Genomic DNA, 19,935 nt, shown 5'->3' with positions numbered 1-19,935 from the left:
ATTGTTTTCTGTAACATTATGTTCTTGATTTTGACAAGCACTTATTCTCTCTAATTAAATATTTTCTTGATGGCTATGTTCCTCCTCCACTGACCTTTAAGCTCCCAGGGAACTTGAGTCCCAGCTGTAGTCCTCGCTTGTACCACCCTGAAGATGCTCAGTAAATAGTGGCAGATTTTTTTTAAGGTAAAAAGAAATATATATACATATATGTGCATATACATATTTATCTTACCATTTTTTATTTTTATTTTTATATCTTTATAGACAATATTTAATTAAAAGTTTTAATTATAACTTAAAAAACAACATCTTATTGTGTAACCTGGCTGACCTGGAACTTCCAATGTAAACCAGACTGTCCTCAAATTCATTGAGATTCTCCTGCTTCTGCCTCCCAAGTGCTAGGATTAAAGCAGTCTATAACCGGGTAAAACCTATAAAAATTAAGAAGTAACAAATTTTAATATTACTTCAAGTTTTATCACAAGATTTGACTGACAACGTAAGTGAAAACCTGACCAATGGAAACTGCTTTAGCAGATCTCAAAAATTATGTATGTTTTTAGAAACCAAAACCACAAAGTTCTTAGGTATATGACACAAAACACATATAGGTATGCTGTACTGGAGGCTTTCTGGTTTCCCAACTATTGTGAATTAAGTTTCTGAGGCTTGTTACAAAGTATTTAGCGAGGTACCAGGTAGCTGTCTTCAGATAAAATCATTGTATCATAGAACTAGAGTGGGAAAGGATTTAGAAGAAAATTCTACACTGGTCAGGGCTGGAATCCCAGGTTAAGTGATGTATGGACGCCTAGATGTTTGGAAGCAAATGCAGAAACACGTGCGTAAATGAAGCACATTCAGGCCAGTCACACTCTGTGTAATCATGCTTAGCATCAGTGTTGTACGTCTGAAGAAGATGAGCGCGAGTATTGCAACTATTGTGATGGCAGTCACCTGGAGGCTCTGTCAGAGGTCCCCCAAACCGCAACGATCTCTGCCCTCCCGCGCTCCGGGGCGCAGGGCGTGGACTACAATTCCCGGCGTGCGGCGCGCGGCGCGGGCGGAAAGCCTGCTACTTCCGCCCCACGCAGCGCCGGTGCGGCCGCGTCTCGACGTGTCACTGGCGGCGCCGTGGCGGTGGCCGGGAGAAGGAGCTCCGGCTAGGGAGAGTTCACGGCGGTGGGTGGCGGCGGCGACCCGGACCTGGACCAGCTCCGGCGCGGAGGCGTCCCGGGGTCCGTGGAGAGTGGCGGCGGGCGGCGGCGGGCCGGGCCGCGCGGGGCGCGATGCTGAACATGTGGAAGGTGCGGGAGCTGGTGGACAAAGCGTGAGTATCGGGGGGCAGTTGCGGCCGGCGCCGCGGCGGGGGCGGGGAGCGTGCGCACGGTGGTCCAGCGCGCGGGGGCACGCGGCACGCCCCCCCGCCCTGCGGCCTGGTGAAGGCGGCGGCCGCTGCGGGCCTGGGCCTCGGTCTCTGAGCCTCCAGCGGCGTAAAACCCCCCCTCCCTGCTCCTGTCCCCGCTCCCCGGGACGTCCTCACCGCACCCCTAACCCCGCGCCCGGCAAACGGATGCTTTGATCGTATCCAGCTTGGAGTTTGGCCTCCTGGACACCAGGCCGGGCTTGGGGGCGAGGGGACGCGGTGCCCAGGTCCTCGGTAACCCCCAGGGTGTAATTCGGAGACACCTTAGGCCAGGCCTGGTATGCCCTTTACCTTGTTAGACACCTTTTAATTTCTAGTGAACCTGCAGTGGAAGTGAGTGGGAAGTGTAACAAGTGGTCATTGTGGACTGGCTGGAGTTGCTCAAGAGGAGACTCGCCCTTCGGGTTTTTCACACTAAGTGAAAGCAGATGACCAGACAACTTTTCGAGATTGTTTGCCTCTAACTTTCCCACTACTCTTCGTTTCGGGGTGGGCCGCTTATTCCATTAGTTTTCATTAAGACATCATTTAAATAAAAATCCTTCTAAAGGAAAAAAAATTGCCAAGTTAATAGCCTGTTGACCTGCTTTTAACTCCTTTCAGACTGAAATAACTCAGTGCTTTTTAGTATACTGAGAAACCCTTAACACTTAAGTTGAGCATATCGAAAATAATAGTGGGTCTTTTAGGTCACCAGGAAATAAGAGTTTAAATGTTTAACCAGCCCTCTTCCTTTTTGGGTTTTTGTGATTATGCAATAAATGTGGTAAGAAAACAGTTCCTTTGAACCACCCACCTAACCTGAAACCAGGAAGTGTAGAAGCTCTTTTTGACCCCAGAAAACAACATAATTTAAAGCAACTTTTCTGATGCTTCTGATGGAGCCAGAGGTTGACCGTGCTTTCAGGTTTGCTTGTTTTCAGAACCAAAAGACCTGAGTTCTTAACTTTGTAGTGTTCCTGTCTTCTCCGGTTCAGAATGAAGATAATCGTGGCCCTCCCTCTTAGTTTATGAGGGTGAATAGTATTGTAATACAACACGTTCATGTCTGTGCTTCTGAAAGCACAGTTTTCCGACTTTGCAGTAAGATAAACCTTACTGCGAAGCTACAAGTCTGAAAAGATTTTGCTTTAGTGGTTTTAGTATTCACTTTTCCCATTACGTGTACAAAAATGTATGTGGGACCATTTCACTACTTGTAAGCTCTGTTTTTGCCAAAGAGAAAAATCATTTCTTTTACAGATCCATGGGTATTTTCAGTGTATCATCTGAGGAGTAGAATACCAACTTAGTGTGAAAGTTGAAAGAGGTCTCAACAAAACTGCTACACTTCTGCTTCCAAGTCAAAATAGCTGAAGAAAATGACTAAGGAACCCACCCCCAGCCGACTCCCTACCAAATGTGCTATACTTCAGTCTGATGGGACAGTGAAACCCGCTGTCTTTCTTGGTTCTGCCCAGTGTGGATTATACCCTTGAGCCAATTTACTCAAGGATGTGTAAGAATGTTGCCACCAAGAACTTTGCCAAAGCTCTTTTGTGTTCCTGACACACTGAAATTGAAACAGGCGCAGTTTTACTGATGAGGGCGCAGCAGTTGATTTTCCTCTTTAACTGGCAGAAAGGAAAATTCCTTAAAATATAATTGTTGTACAGAACCACATACTGTTACACTGTATGCTTAGAAAATCACAAGGGGGTGAAAGGCATTCATAGAGTAGCTGATTGGTTTCTTTGAGAGATGCAGTTATGAGGTAACTGACAGAGGAAGAAACAGTCAAGAGATTAGCATGAGTTCAGGTTCTGGGACCGCCTCTAACCAGCTCTGTGTGTAATTTGAGGCAGAATGACTCCAAACTTCAGGTTTCTTATTTGTAAAATGATGGGTGTGGGCTACATACAATTTCAGAGTCCTTGGGTATTTGGCGAAAGAAATTTCTATCAAGGAAACAACTATGAGTATTTCATATTAGCAAGCACATTTTGGAAAAAAATGGTCTTCCAGGGACATTTTAGCTTGAAAAGAGTGTGGTTTTGTTGTTGTTTGTTTTTACATGATAATCAAAGAGACCCGGAGAAATAGCTTTTCTGTTAAGAGCATTGCCCTTCTGGAGGACCAGAACATAATTCCCTGTGCCAGCTCACAATCACCTGAAACTCCAGCTCCAAATAATCCAACGCCTCTGGCCTCCCTGACCACCCTCCACCACACATGTGCACACACATAGAGCCAACAGTGAAATAAAAAGATTTGTTTTACATGGTGATTAAAGGTTAAGGTTGTAAAGGGAGTACTTGCATGTGTGGCATGTACAAGGCCCTGGGTTCAATCCTAGGATGGGGCAGCAAGTTAATTTTCTTAAAAGCTATGTGTGGTGGCACATACCTATAATACCCACTCTTGGTAGGCAGAAGTGAGAAGAGTGCAGGTCATTCTCTGCTACATAGACCCTTTGAAGCCAGCTAGGCTAAGGAGGACCCTTACTTTTGGGGTAAAAATAAAAACTGAGCTCAGTAGTAGAATGCTTTCCTGGTATGTGGAAGTCCTAGGTACAGTAAAGTATAACCAAAAAGATGGCCAAGGAATGTTATATTTAAACGTTTGAAGTAATCAATAAGTACAGCTCATGACACAGGAAAACTAAGACATTTAAAGTATATGCACTAGCAAATGTGACTTATTTCAAAAAGGTAAATGTCCTCTTTTCGTTCCCCAGAGCAACACTTGGGTTCTCTGTGCTGCTGTGCTCAAAAGTAAGGAGAGATCTCAAATGCTGGCTGTTGGTTGTCTGAAGCCTTCTGTGAAGTAGGGGATAGCGTCCCTCAGTGGTTGCACCTCCTGGTGGTATAAAACAGTGTAGAACTGTAGAATGGAGCATTATGCAGCAGGACAGCAGATAAGGCCACCCAGGCCCCAGATCTCAGGCACCCATTTCCTCCCGTCTTGTCTAGCTGCACACAAGGGAACTGTGGCAGGAAAGGATAAGGCAAGAAACTTGTAGCTGTAGCTAGCTAGGTGTTATCTATGACCCAATTCAAAACTGTAACAAATGTATACATTTATAATCTGCAGTCCACAAGGTATGAATTAAAAGTCCTGTAGCTCTAACATTTTCGGCTGGGAATCTGGGCAATCTGGCAGAAGTAATGTACATGGTTCTGGTACCAAGAAGTTGCTGCTGGCTCTGCAAGCCAACTCACCTTTCTTGTCCTTACAGGGAGTCATGTTGTTTAAACTGTCCCGTCTGTGTAAGGTCAAGGCATCTGCGGTAGATCGTCCCCTTTAAGTTATTCTCTCCATTACAGCCCCCTCCCACCCTTAGCTACTCATCACCATACATTTTCGTTACTAGGTGTTTAGCTAATGTGATAGAGCTCTGCGCACTGCTGTTGCAGTGTGACTGGCTCCATGGGAAAGCTTGCTGTTCAGAGAACAGCATCTTCAGTTGTTGGAACAGATCGCACATTTGTTGTGACTTAGATTACTCTGTGGAACTCGTGCAGTGAGGCCCACGCTTGGCAGAGAACTTTGCTCCATCCACTGCAATGTGAACACTCTTGGTTTTGCTTTTCTTTCATCCCCCAACTCTTGTTTTCCCTCATCTTGACCTTTACTCAGTTCTTGGAACTACAAATCAAAGATGAGAAGGTGGTTGTCAGCTCTGATCTTCTGAGAACAACTGCCCTGAACCAGTTGTTGAGAATTGTGACTGCTTAGACAATGAATTCTCCTTTTCTTCTGGTAACAGGACACAAGCAGGTATTAACAATTTAATTTCAGAAAAAGATGAGTTAGTTTCCTTTTTGCCAGCATATTGTCAGGTAATGTTCAGACACTTAGGTTAGCTGTGGGGTTCATCTTAAAAGCTCTTACCTGCTTGTACCTTACAGTGTGCATTTTAGTTTTAGTGCACAAGTACTTGGTGTTCACTAATATGTCCACTGAAGGTACTTAGCTATTTTTATTTTAAGCACTGCTTACTAGTCGTGCTCCTAGTTTTTACAATATGGTTCCATAGTTGTATATGTGCATTTGTGTTCTCCTTTATGATATTTAAATTTTTTTTTGTTTTTTTCGAGACAGGGGTTTTCTGAATAATTTCTTTAAGAAGAAAAAATGGTTAAAAAAATGAGAGCTTAGTTGCTAAAGTACTTAGTATTTAGGAAGCCATATTTGAAATTTTGTGTAATGAAAGCTGAAAATAAGTGCCAGCACCAAGGATCTAGATATGAAAAGTAAAATAATGAAGCCTCTAGAAGGTGTTAGAAGTTCACTGTGCTGCCTGTATTTACACGTCCTGCTTCCTTTTGGGGGGTAGAGATGGGTAGGGCAGTCTCCTGTAGCCTGGGATGGCATTTTGGAACAAATTTCAGATACTGTGTCATGTTATCTATTCTGTAAATGGATTAATTCCTAAAAAGAACTTGGACACAACACAAAAGGAGTTGTTTCATGTATTTGTGTGCATAGTTTTTTAAATTGTGTGTGTGTGTGTGTGTGTGTGTGTGTGTGTGTGGCTTGTGTATGTTAGTATAGCATGAAGACCCAAAGAGGATGTTAGATCCCAGGAGTTGGAATTACAGTCAGTTGTGAGCCTTATTATATAGGTGCTGGAGACCAAATCCTGGTTCTCTGCGAGAGCAGCAGGCACCTATAACCACTGAGCCCCACTTCTCCAGCCCTGTAATTTGTTTCGAATGTTCTGAATAGTAGATCCATCTCTTCTCCAGATACGCCAGTCCTCCCTTAATCTCTTATTCTGTAAGTCAGACTCCCACTTTAAAAAACTCTTTCTCCTTGTGTGTTATTGAAGGGCCTAGGTTATTTGAATTTCTCTCAGTCTGCATTTTGCAAATTCTACTCCCATCATGGTGTGTGAACGTTCTTGTCCACTGTATCACCTGTAAAATGACAACTGTGTCTTGTCAGTTGATAGACTCAAGCTCCAGTTGTGAATGTTCTTGATCACTGTATCACCTGTAAAATGACAACTGTGTCTCATCAGTTGATAGACTCAAGCTTCAGTTGAACTTCAGCTAGGAAGCAGTCTGGCTTCCTAGACTGGAAGTACATTCTTAAGACTTCTGCTGTGTCTTATATACAGAGTTAACACCTTTAAGTCCCAGCTATACATTACTTTCAGGACTACATACTCTTGTCACATCCTAAGAGCTTTCTTAGCCTACTTCTGAGTTCTCATTAATCTTTGCTAGCCAAAGGTATCTCTATCTCTAGGTAGTGCTTACTGAGTCTGGAAGCCACTGATGGATCAAAGACTAGACATGGGTTGAAATCTTAAGACCGCTACTGAGAAACAGTCTTTGTGGTGTTAGAGAAGCACCTCTGACATCCCCGTCTGTCAAATAAAAATGTAGTTATTTGTTTTAAAGATTCATGGGTGTTAGCAGAAAACCTTTTTAAAAATGTTCTATATACCTACTACCTTGTTGGATAATCTGTTGTCACTGTTTTGTTATAGTAATCACTGACACTTAGGACACTGTGTATAGTAAGAGAATAAAGATACAATAGATGATGTACTAGTCTTTAAGACATGTGACCTAATAATGAGCCCACTATTCACAGTTGGCTTTTTAAAAATAGGTATTTTTTTTATATTATGTGTATAAATGTTTGCATATATGTGTGTTTACTGCTCTTGTTCAGTTCCTGTGGAGGCCAAAAGAATGAGGCAGGTTGTCTAGAACTAGAGTTAGAGACTATTGTGAAGTGTCACATGCATACTGGGAGCCACATCCAAGTCCTCTTACCTGCTAACCATCTCCAGTCCCATGGTGGGCACTCTTTTTTCTAGAACTTTTTACTTTGCCTTGTTCGGTTTTTATTTTTCTTATTTTATTCTTGAGAAAGTCTCCCTAGGCTAGAACTTACTGTGTAAAACAGGGTGGCCCTAACTCTCAATCCTTCCGCCAGTTTCCCTCCGCCATGAGTGTTGGCATTATAGGTATGTGATGCTCAGCCTTTTGTCCTAAACACTGCTGTGCATGCATTGTGTTATTTTTACCAAATTACGGATGCTTTACATGAATATTGTGAAGCATATTGCAGAGTATTCTTTGACAAGACATCTTGAAGACTGAAATGTTTGGAAAGACATATTGCAGTTTCCACCTGCCACTTCCACTGTGCCGTTCAGCCTGTGTTGTATTTCCCTACAATTTAAAAAATATTGCTTATATAAAACATTTTATCTAAAACATAAAAAGATTTTATGAATGACAGTTGGAGCTGGCATTTCATCCTTAAACTGGGCAGTACAATACCTCTCAGGTATTTGGTAACAGATACACAGTTTCTCTCTCTTGAAAAATGTTCCTTTTTATTTATGTGAATGTGTGTGCCTGCATGAATGTGTAATTAGAGGTCAGAGGGCATCGGATTCCTGGAACTGAAATTACAGGAGGCTGTGGCCTGATGGGGTGCTGGGAGCCAACTCTGGTTTTTTGCCAAAGCCTTAGGTGATGTTGAGTTCTCTATCCCCAAAACATGATCAGGTTACCTGAATGAGTAGCATATATGAAGAAAGGGCTTTCTAAGTCTTGCAGTAAAATCCTATTAAACTCACTGGGGCTCTTCAGTCTGAAAGTTTAATACAGGTAAAGGAATGTGACAAATTCCCATGTTGAAGTCAAAATATACCTACATCTGAGTAGATTAAACTATTGCTTTGTTAAATGCAAATGATTCTGTTAGTATTCTGTTAGGTTTTGTATTTAACTTCAAAGTCTAGCAACTAATTTAGAATGCCTTTTGACATTTTTGTTAATTTCTTAATTTAGGAGAGTACTTAAATGCTGTGTATAATTGGAATATAAGTTTTTTTGTAATTTTTTTCTTTTCTTTAAAACAAAAAACAGCAAGTTACTATATGACCCTGTCTGATGAACTTGCAGAGATCAACCCCCTTTGCCTGTCAAGTGCTGGGATTACAGGCACGAACCACCACACCCAACTGTAATGTTTTCTTTACGACAGAGTCTCATGTATCCCCCACTGACTCTGAACTCTCTTGAACTTAGGATCATCCTGCTTCTGCCTCCCAAGTACCAGGGTGACAAGGGAATGCCATCATGCCTGAACTATGCAGGGCTAGGGATTGAACCCAGGGCCCTGTGCTTGCAAGACAGGCTATGCGTTTAGATGTGAAGCCCTGTGTTTCATGATATGCACACACTTACCGCCATTGGTCATTTTTGTACATGATTTATTTTGCATTTCACTTAGTTTTCATCTAGACAACTTTGTATTTTGTAGTGGAAATGACTTATGTTTTAAATTCAGGTTTTCGTTGTTTTGTTTAGACAGGGTCTCTGCATACCTCTGACTGTACTGGAACTCACTATGTAGCTCAGGCTGACCTTGAACTCACAGGAGATCTGCCTGCCTCTGCCTCCCAAGTGCTGGGATTAAAGTCATGCACTGCCACACCCAGCCAGGTTCAGTTTTATTTTATTTTTCTTGATATTTCATGCATTTTTAGCAAATCTGAAAAATAACACATCAGGCTTGCTGGTGTTTTCTGTCATTTTTCTCCAGTTTATTATTGTCTTTGCTTGTTTTTGAACTAGGGCCTCATTATATGTCCAGGCTGGCTTCAAACTTGATTGTGATCCTCCTGCCTCAGCCCTGAGTATTGGGATTACAGGTGTGAGCCCCATCCATATTTGTCTCTTTTTCAGATAGATAAAGCCAAGTGTTATTTGTATTTTAGCCACCTTAAAATTCTTAGTTTGTCATGTATGAGCCATGGTTACGCGTGGTGTTGAATGGGCTTTTGGCATGTAGTTCATTTATCATGAAGCAAAACAAAAGTATTTAACAGGGCTAGAGTGATGGGTCAGTGATTCAGTGAGTAATGGCGCCTCCTGTACAGGTCTGGAGCATAGAGTTTGACCTGTGGAATCCATGTGGTTAAGTCAAGTTTCTTTATAGTCACAGAACTTATGGAATGTGTGTGTGTGTGTGTGTGTATTATATTACATATAATAGATATATGTGTGTGTGTATGTGTGTGTGTGTGTATATGCATACATGCATGCATGCATGCATGTGTGTATGTAGCAGGAATTTATTGGAATGTCTTAGAACTGCAGTCCAGCTAATCCTTCAATGGCTAGCTGTAAATGGAAACTTTAAGAATCTAGTAGTTGCTCGTCCCACAAGACTGGATGTCTCAGCTGGTCTTCTGTAAATGCTGGAATCTGAAGAAGTAAGCTCCAATGCCAATGGAAGGGTAGATGTGCTAGCAAGGAGGAGACAAGCAGCCAAAGAGTAGAAAACTGCCTTCTATGTTCTTATGTAGACTTCCGGTGGAAGGTATGGCCCATATTAAAGGTATGTCTTCCCACCTCAAGATCTGAATTAAAGCCCTCTGTTTTCCAGCTTTAAGATTTCAATCAAAGGTGTGTATGTATCCTCTATATCAAAGGTCTGGACTAAAAATGGGTTCACTCACTTCAAACCAAGCAGAAAATATCTCATTTCTGGATTGTAGGTCAGTCCAGATATAGTTAAGATGACAAGCAAGAATGGCCATCACACCATGTAAATGTGGAAAGCAAGAACTGACTCCGCAAGATCTCCACACATATACTATGAAATGTTCTCTCTCTATCTGGCATATGCACACATATAGTAATAGGGATATAGTTTCTCCCTAGAGCAGCAGAACAGTTCCTTAAAATACCCAGTCAGCACTGCATGTGGTGGCTTACTCCTGTATCCTGGTGCTAAGGAGCCTAAGGCTGGAGGATCATAGGCTCTAGGCTCCCTGAACTACATGGCATAGACATGTCTGCTAAAATACCAATCAGTTCTGCTCAGAGGCTTCCAGTGGCGTCTCATCTCACCTCTGTGATCCAACTCTCCCTCTGACCTCATCTTCCACCACTGCCATGGGCTACTTCTGTATTTTATAACCGGAGCTGTCACACCATCCCTGTGCCTGCATTCCTCAGTTTATGTGTAGTTGTCTGTTATAGTTCCTGCTCCTTTTGATTGCTAAATGCTAGAATATCATGATATACAGTGGGTACTTCATAAATATTTTTAAATGAGCTTGTTAAACTTGCTAACTTGGTACCTGTTAGACTGTCCTTTGCATGAGGGTATTTCTAGTAATAAAGGCAGCGGTGACTGGCCATTTGTTATGAACCAAGTATAAATGCCAGCTAGTGTTCATCTTTCCTTCCTCCCCTCCACCCCCCCCCCCCTTTTTAAGAATATTTTTTGGGAGGCCTAGAGAGATGGCTCAGCACTTAAGAGCATTTGGTCTTGTAAAAGACCTGGCTTCAGTTCTGGCATCCACAGGTGGTTCACAACCATCGATAACTCCAGTCCCAAGGGATCCAAAGTCCTCTTCTGACCAAGCATACATATGGTGTACATACATACATGTAGGCCAAACATTCACATACAACAGATCTTTCTTTAAAAATGAATGTTTTTTAAATTTGGGGCTGGGGAGAGGGCTCAGTGTTTAAGAGCCTTTCTTGATCCCACAGAAGACCCAAGTTCAGTTTGCAGCATTCACGTAGTTGTTTAACCATCTGCGACTCCAATTCTAGGGGGAACAGATACTTCTGGCCTCTGTGAACATCAGGACCACATTTTTTTTTTAAAATTTAATCTTTAAACATAATAAAATATTTTATTGTTTGACAATTTCATACATGTATACCATGTATCTTGATCATTTGTACCCCTTAATCCCTGTTCTCACAGGTTTAGTTTCCTAGTAAGGAAATTGGCTACAGAAGTCCCAGAGCATCCTGAGCTAACAGACCTGCAAAATAGCCTAGGCTAAAATCACAGCCACCTGTTTTCAGGACATGATCTGCAGTCTTTGCTGCTCTTCCAAAGCATCACCCAACAGGCTTGGTTCAGTCGTTATCCTAAAGGGAGTTAATGGTATAAACCTTTTGCCAATTAACACTCATCTGGAAAAAGTGGTTACTACTTAAGATTTAGAACCAAACTTGACAGTTGCCCTTTTTTCCCATGCACCTTCCACAGGAGAGAGTTGTACTGTTCTCTTGTAGTAGTCAACTCCCCCCCCCCCCACCTCCAACAGATATACACACACACACACCATCTGTTATGGTAGCTGACTCAATGGAGGGAAAACATATATTTTCATATGTGAGAGAGGAAGCCTTCACTGTGTCATGAAAGCATTCTCTGGCATCAGTCTCAAAGACTGATGTCCCGTTTGCAGGAGTTGTCATACTGCAGAAGCAGTGGTGAATTGATGTCAATAACTTCACAACGCTTTAGTTTTACAGTCCTTTGGAGTTTGTACTATGGTCACTTTGATATGCCCATCGTGGTTTGACTCCTAATTACCTTTTCCTAATGTTTATGTTCAATATGGACCACATAGAAATACATAGAAATCTTAGATTTGTGTGTACCTGACTAGGTACTGTGCTTTTCTAATAGGTTCCAAATGTTTAAATGTTACATAGTAACTGAGATAAGCTGTAGAGTGCTTACTTGTATGCAGCATACTATAAGAAGTCTTCCTAAGTTTCTACTTGGAGTACTGCAACATGGAGCCAAACCTGGGGTTCTTGTGGACCGTCTGGCTCTGTGAAGTCTCACATTAAAAACAAACACTGTACTAAATGTTCTTCCAAACCAGGAAGAACCAGGCAGAGCTTGCCTGATTAGGGTCCTAGTGTTCAAATGTGATTGCTGAGAGAAATTCAAGTGAGGTACCAAACTCAGGGTCAACAGTCAGATTACACCCCTCACTGTGATTAGCTGATCCCAGATGGGCCAAGTCCCTGTTGAGAGCAGTGAACACTGGGTGGGAGGGACAGGATGTCCCCTTCTGCCTTCAACAATAGTCCAAAGTCAATAATTTGAAGTAGTTGTTTTGTTATTTTACCTTGTTAGCTAATATGTCAAAAAAATCAAACCTAATCTTGAAGATTTGCAAATATATGAGTTTAATAAAAGGAAAAATAACCTGTCATTCTAACACTTGGGAGGAATCCAAGGAATTCAGGAAATCAAGGTCAGCCTTGCCTGAGTAACAAGTTTGTGGCTAGCCTGAGCTACACAAGATGTGCTTCTGTTTACAGAAGTGAAATCATAGCAATCATAGCCGGGCAGTGGTGGTACACGCCTGTAATCCCAGCACTTGAGAGGCAGAGGCAGATGGATTTCTGAGTTTGAGGCCAGCCTGGTCTACAAAGTGAGTTCCAGGACAGCCAAGGCTACACAGAGCTACCCTGTCTCAAAAAAACCAAAGAAAAAAGAAGTGAAATCATGGACATTGCCCTGTTAAAGTACAGCTTTCCTATTGTTTTTCTGTTGGGAGTGTATTAGAATCATAGACAGCCAATTTAGTGTTGGTATTTAGTACTGTATCTGAAATTAATTGGGCAATAATGACAACAGTTTATAAGAGAATCAAACTTCATGAGGGGCATTCACATCCTGCCTCCCCCTGCAGGATGTTTGATGTTCATTCTGCTACATGGCTTTCCTTGTAAGACTCAATTGTCCATATTGTTTTAGGTTTCTATTTATCCTTACAGTGAGATAGTACATTTGGTAAAACTTCTTGACCATAATGCTTTAAGTAAGGTACCACCTTAAAAAGATAGCCAGTAACAACTGTTCCAGAGCTGACCAGATTTATCTAGGCTTCAGTTTTATTTTTTCATGACTTGTGGTTAGAATCCTGGGAAGCAGAAACAGCTCCTTCTCTGTGAAGTGGGTGTAGGTCATTGGTGGATCTGTTAGAGGATTAAATTACCTGGTGTATTGGGAAAGGATTTCACCATTGTGCTCTTAGTAGATTTTTGTTCTTCAGTTTTCTAAGCTGTGTCATTTTGAAATAGCTTTGAAAGTTATAACCCATGGTCATCAAGGAGGCTCAGAGGTGCTTGTCACCAAGCGTAATCATCTAGTTCAGTTCCCAGAACCTGCACTATAACAGGAGAGAACCAACTTCCTCAAACTTTGTCCATTGGCTTCTACATATTAACACTTACCCCCATAGATTAATCAGTTTTTTAAAGCTATAACCTGATGGTTTTAAAGTTATATAATGACAGAGGGTTTTTTTTTTCAAGGTTAGTTTTAATTCAGAGGAATATAAAATTTATTTGCCCAGGCATGGTGGCGCAGACCTTTAATGCCAACACTTGGAAGGCATAATCAAATGGATCTCTGAATAACATGATACTCTTTGCTGAGAATAATACTACAGGTGTCCTTAAAAAAAAAAAAGTCAGTCATCTCTCTCTCTCTCTCTCTCACACACACACACACACACACACACACACACACACACACACACACACACACAGGTTTATTGCACCCCTGGGGGGCTAGTAGATGTTGTCAGAGCCCTCAACTGGAGTTATAGATGGTTGTGAGCTGCCATTTAGTGCTGGAAACTGAACCCAGGTCCTCTGCAAGAGCAAGATGTGCTCTTACCCTCCATGCCACATGTCCAGCCTCCCTTTTATTTCATTCAAACAAGAATTTCATATATGACTACTTTACTTACATCATTTCTACCCTTTCCTTTCTCCTCTCCATCTCCTTTGTCCTTCTAAATACATGACCTTTTCTATAATATATATGTTTGCATACATATTTGTATATATGTAAAAATAACCTGAATCTCTTTAGTGTTGCTCATATGTGTATGTATTTAAGGCTGACCACTTGGGTTTAGGAAATCTCTCAGGATACCTTTTGTCCTCGGAGAAAACTTAATCTCCCTCATGCAACACATTGATTGCTTGTATTTCTTCATCTAACACAGGGCCTTGTGAAATTCCTCTGGTCTACATTGGTGTGTCAGTAGGTGTAACCATGAATGCCTTGTCTCAGCAATCATACTATTAAGATTTCATGGGTGCAGCATCTGCGCCATGTCTAGCAGACATTGTCTAGCAGTTAATGTTCCTATTTTTTTAAACTTTGTATTTTGAAATGAAACTTCTAAGAATTCTGACAAGAACATTTCTGAACCCCTTCTCTTGCCCATCCTGGCCAACATTCACATGCTTTTCTGTGAACCATCTTGCCATGTGTCTATAGACACATATTCTGTTTAGAATGAAAAGATGCTATTTAAATTGTGCCCCTCCTTTTTTTTTTAATGTGCTTGTACCCTGAACACACTCTAGATTAACAACATCCTCAGCTTTTTCTTTTTCTTTTTTCTTTTTTTTTTTTTTGAATCTTAAAAGAACACCATTTATGAAGACAGCTAGTACATTGCAGAGGCTCAGAGGATAAGAGCACATTTGTGTATGTAGTTTCTCCTTGTTCCTCCCCCCCCCCCCCCACACACACACAGCAACGTAATTTGCTTTCCTTAACTCAATTAGGTATGAACAGACAACAATCAAAGCATATTTATTCTGATTATGTCAATACGGCGCTCTCGGAGAAGCTGCTGCTGCTAGTAGCACTTCCTGGCTGGGCTCACACCTGCGCTCAGCAGTCCTGTGGCACAGCGTGCTGTAGTGCTGCGACCTCCTTTAGCTGTAACTGATGGCTCAGTAAGAGTCTCAATTATGGCAGCAGTGCTCTAATTAGAATGCTCTGTGTTGGCACTTCGTTTAGCAAGTACAAGTGTGAAGTAGCTGTTCCTAAAGTTTGTGTAAGTAAGAATTGACAGTGTATCTGTAGATAGGCTAAGGTTACATATTGCACTTCCCTTCCAACTAAACATAGAGCTCATTTGGAATGTAAAATCATTTTGAATAAGGTTGGAGATGAACTGATTATATGTTGGAATAGCATTTTCCCAGCAACTAAAAAATATATATGAGTGTGCCAGTACTTTAGGAGACTGAGGCTGGGGCATTATAAATGTTTTTTAATGATTTATTTATTTTATATATGTGAGCATACAGTCATTGTCTTCAGATATACCAGAAGAGGGCATCAGACCCCATTGCAGACGGTTGTGAGCCATCATGTGGTTGCTGAGAATTGAACTCAGGACCTCTGGAAGAGCAGCCAGTGCTCTTAACCGCTGAGCCACCTCTCCAGCCCCTGTGGAGTCTTATTTTGTAGCTTGGGCTAGCCTTGAACTGGCAGTGTTCCTGTCCCAGCCTCCTTAGCCCCAGCTTCTTAACTTAAACGTTAAGACTAGAAGAGCTAGGCCAAGAAGATGACCCCGAGGATAAAGGAGCTTGTAGGGCAAGCCTTCCAGCCTGAGTCCAACCCCAGAATCTGTAAAGGTGGAAGGAGAGCACCAGCCAACTCTAGGAATCTGTCCTCTGACCTGCTGACGTGCACTGTGGTGTTAGACTAACAAAACAAAACCTTAAACCAAAGCGCTTGAGCTACAGATGTTGCTCATTTGGTAGATAATCATTAAATGATGAGTGAATATAAAGTGTATTTTGTGTGCACACATATATGTGTATATGTGCTCCATACTTATGAACCAAATCCAGGACTTTCCATATTCTAGACAAAAATTCTGTATGGAACCTGTCCCTGAAAAATTACATTTTGTTTTTTGTTGATTTGGTTTTGTTGTTGTTGTTGTTGTTGGTGGTGGTGGTGGTGGTGGTGGTGGTGGTGGTGTGTCTTGCTTGTGAGACTTAGTTCTTTCCTACCATGTAAGTACTAATGATTAAACTCAGGGTGTCAGGCTCAGCAGCAAATACCTTTACCCTCTGAGCCACTCAGCTGTCCTTTAACTTTGTTCTTCATGCTTATGTCATCTGTGATGAGTAACTCAGATAAAAGCACGCATCTCGTGTCAGATACCCACATCCCAAGGAACAAAATGTAACGAGGAATACAGGAATCCCAAGGAAACTGTAGGAAAGTTTATTGAATTATCTTTTACCTGGATCTCTTGTGGGTCTTGAGTTGTAAAAATATTTAGGTAGAGGCACAGATGAAACAGCGGTTGGGTCTGGACCTGGGTCAGGGGTTAAGAGCACTTGTTCTTTGTTTGTTTGTTTTTGTTTTTGTTTTTGTTTTTCGAGACAGGGTTCCTCTGTGTAGCCCCGGCTGTCCTGGAACTCACTCTGTAGACCAGGCTGGCCTCAAACTCAGAAATCCGCCTGCCTCTGCCTCCCAAGTGCTGGGATTACAGGCGTGCGCCACCACACCCGGCAAGAGCTCTTGCTCTTAAAGAGGGCCTGGGCTCAGTTCCCAGCACCCTTGTCACCTGGCTCAGCAACACCTGTAACTCCTCTGCTGGGGAATTCTGATACCCTCTTTCAGCCACTGTGGGCACTGCTGATGTGGTAGACAGAGAAGCAGGCATTTATATTTATATGGCATATACATAGACGTGAAAATATATCTTAAGGAGCCCTAGACAATCAGGAAGTGTTGGGAAGAGGTGCTTCTTGAGGAGCTGGTGCTTCCAGTATGATGACTGAGAAGAAGACAACCACGGGGGGAGTATTCCAGGGGTGAGCAGGAAAGAGGACTGCTTCCAGGGACTTGGGTGGGATTTGGATTTACCCTGAGGATTGTAAGACACTTGTGGGGCTGGAGGGATGGCTCAGTGGTTAAGAGCACTGACTGCTCTTCCAAAGGTCCTGAATTCAATTCCCAGTACCCACATGGTGACTCACAATCATCTGTAATGGGATCCACTGCCTTCTTCTAGTGTGTCCAAAGATGGCTACAGTGTATTTATATACATAGAATAAATACATCTTAAAAAAAAAAAAAGGAAGAAGAAGAAGAAAAGAAAAAAGCAAGAGAGTGAAACATGTCCCTTACTCTTAGTGTTGAGTTGTATTTGCCTGGGGAGGGTTGTTGAAATCATGTCTGAGAGATAACACTGAGTAACACTGTCTCTAGAGCCATACTGCCTGGGCTGGGGTCCTCAGCCCACTATTTAATGGCTGTGTGATGAGCGAGAGCCTTTCCACTCTTTATACCTACCTAGGTTTATCTTCTGTAGACTAGAGATAGTGATAGTACCTGCCTTCAGGGATTAAAGTACAGAGTGCTGTGTATTAAAGATTTATACTTTCTATTTGTATGTGTACACACACACACACATACACACACAAAACACAACACCCATCTGTGTTTTATTGTTGTAAAAAAAGACACCATGACCAAGGCAACTCTTACAAAATAAAGCATTTGCCTAATCCTCAAGAGACTTGAGGCCCCAAGGAAGAGGGAGGCCTTGGGGCATGGGGGAGGAGGAGTACCCTCTCAGAGGCAAGGGGGCGGAGGAATGAAATGAGGGTACGGAGTGGGTACAGGGCAGGGGTTGGGGATGGAGGCAATGACTAGAATGTAAATAAATTTTTAAAAATTCACTCTCTCTCTATATATATGTGTATATATATATTTATATATATATTTAAACTGAGAGCTGGTTTACAGTTTCAGAGGTACAGGCCACTATCATCATCGTGGTACATGATGGTGATACACAGGCAGACATGGAGCTAGAGAAATAACTGAGAGTTTTACATCCTGATCCACAGGCAGCAGGGAAGAAGATTGGGTCTGGCTTGAGCTTTTGAAACCTCAGAGTCCTCACCCAGTGACATACTTCCTCCAACAAGGCTATACTTCCTCATCCTTCCCAAGTAGTGCCAGTCCCTGGTGACTAAATATTCATTCGTGTGTGTGTGTGTGTGTGTGTGTGTGTGTGTGTATTATATATGAGAACTATTCTTACTTAGAGCACTACAACACCTTCATATATGATATCCAAAGTGGCCAGGAGAGGGGGTGGATCTTGTGGCACTTAAGGCAGTTGTGAACCACCTGATGTAGGTGTTGGGATGAACCTGAGTCTCTGGAAGAACAGCAAGCACTTTAAAGAAAAAACAAAAACTTTTAACTGATTCTTTGCGAACATGCTCCGCATTCCCACTCATATCCCCATCTCTTTGTATCCTTCTTCTGGCCTGCAGCAAGCACTCTTAACAACCAAGTTTATGTATTTAAAAAACAACCAACAGTAAACAACCAGTGCGGCCATGTTATAGGGAGAAAGTGAAGTGAGAGATGCTGTGCTTTGCGGTTGATTGGCTGTGCTTTGGAGGGAACCCAAGAATATTTTCTTTCTGCTATATAGGCAGTGGCAGCTTTGGACAGTTCTTCCATGGGAACAGATTGTACAGAGAACACAGTTCCAGTGTAGAAGTGTTTCAGTAAACAAGCTTCCATGTGAAGAACGAGAAGGGAGAGAGAGTCTGTGTGTGTGAAACAGCATCCGTGGTGGTCCTGGGTCTGCACCTAACACTGAGCAGGAGGAGGGAGGAGGTTTAATGAATGTCCAAGTCTCCCTTTAAGTGGCAGAATTCCAATTTCATTCTTCAGTGTTTCTGTGAGACACACTGCTCCTGTCATGAGATAATTTGAGATGATAGAGCAAATTCCACCCAAGCCCTGAACAACTCCCGGATAGAAACACTTCCGTGATCATCTTTAAGACATCAACAGCCCCGACTCCCACCCTCTCTGTACTTGTGGTAGGGGTGTTTCCTCTCCTCTTGGGCTCCCCTTTACCTTCCAGTCCACCTCTTTCTAAGACAACATAACTTTATCTATGTTTGTACTTCTCAAGTCAGTCTGTAAATGTCCATTTATATGGTTCGAGTGCTAGTACTTGAACTTAAACCAGTAAAGCATACATTGTTAGGTGCCGAGAGAAACCCAAGTACATAGGGTATAGCAGTCAGGCCTTGTTAGGTCTTGTAACGTTGTCATCAACAGAGTTAGCAAAAACCAAGCGAGTTCTTGCTCCTACGTAAAAAGATAGAATTAGGTTTCTATGAGCCTGTGCTATGTTTGCTCCATTTGTTCTATAAGCTTTTATAAGTGTGTTCCTGATGTAAGACACTTTATACGTAGTATCTGTCTGAATACTGGTTCACTGTTATTACACAGTGTTGTAACTCACAAACCTTTGTGAGGCACTGTCTAACTCTTGAACTTGGAGCAGTACTGGACAGTACATCTGCACTCGTTTATGGGCTCTTTAAACAGCAGGATCGTGGAAATGTGGTTCTGAAGAAGTGTACTGAGTGAAGGAGGGAAGGCATGTATGCTGTTGTCTTTGACCTCAGCTGAGAACCAGTGTGGTGGACAGAGCTTTGCACAGACATGTCAGGACAGCATATGGATGTTGGTTTTAGGGTTGCAGGTACATGTTAGTGTCTTGGTCACTTTGCAGGTGTGGGGATCACAAAAAATGGGGATGAATCCCCCGACCCCACATCCACTACTTCATGGTTAACAGCAACCTTAAAGCTCAACCAGAAAGTGTCAGACTACTGCTGGCTCGTGGGTGTACTTGAGAGCCAAGATCATTTGACTGCACTTAGTACACAGGACCAAGAAGGATCAGAGATGGAAAGCTCTCGAGATCAGATTTTGTCAAGAACTTTTCATCAGAAGATCTAGAACGATTTTTCTCAGCCTGTGGGCCATGACCTTTTGGGGAGGGGTCAAATGGTCCTTTCTCAGGGGTCCCATGTCAGCTGTCCTTCACATCAGAT

The 19,935-nt window shown here is 42.3% G+C and overlaps 1 protein-coding gene across 8 annotated transcripts in view; it reads left to right on the top strand.

Moving 5' to 3' along the window:
- The first annotated feature begins 1,085 nt into the window (after positions 1 to 1,085).
- The window catches only part of Clint1 (clathrin interactor 1), a 57,648-nt gene continuing 38,798 nt past the window's right edge, over positions 1,086 to 19,935 (top strand). For 5 of the 8 annotated variants that reach the window (XM_052197714.1, XM_052197710.1, XM_052197708.1 and 2 more), the window contains exon 1: positions 1,087 to 1,336. In XM_052197714.1, the coding sequence (XP_052053674.1) occupies positions 1,296 to 1,336 (41 nt within the window). In that variant the 5' untranslated portion in view covers positions 1,087 to 1,295. Of the gene's footprint in view, positions 1,337 to 19,935 lie in introns of all 8 variants that reach the window. The other 3 variants (XM_052197713.1, XM_052197709.1, XM_052197712.1) reach the window with 2 other exon arrangements.

Source organism: Apodemus sylvaticus, chromosome 10, assembly GCF_947179515.1.
Source record: "Apodemus sylvaticus chromosome 10, mApoSyl1.1, whole genome shotgun sequence".
Taxonomy (NCBI): Eukaryota; Metazoa; Chordata; class Mammalia; order Rodentia; family Muridae; genus Apodemus; species Apodemus sylvaticus.
Note: the sequence above shows the minus strand (reverse complement) of the source record. Positions and strands in the feature narration are given on the sequence as shown.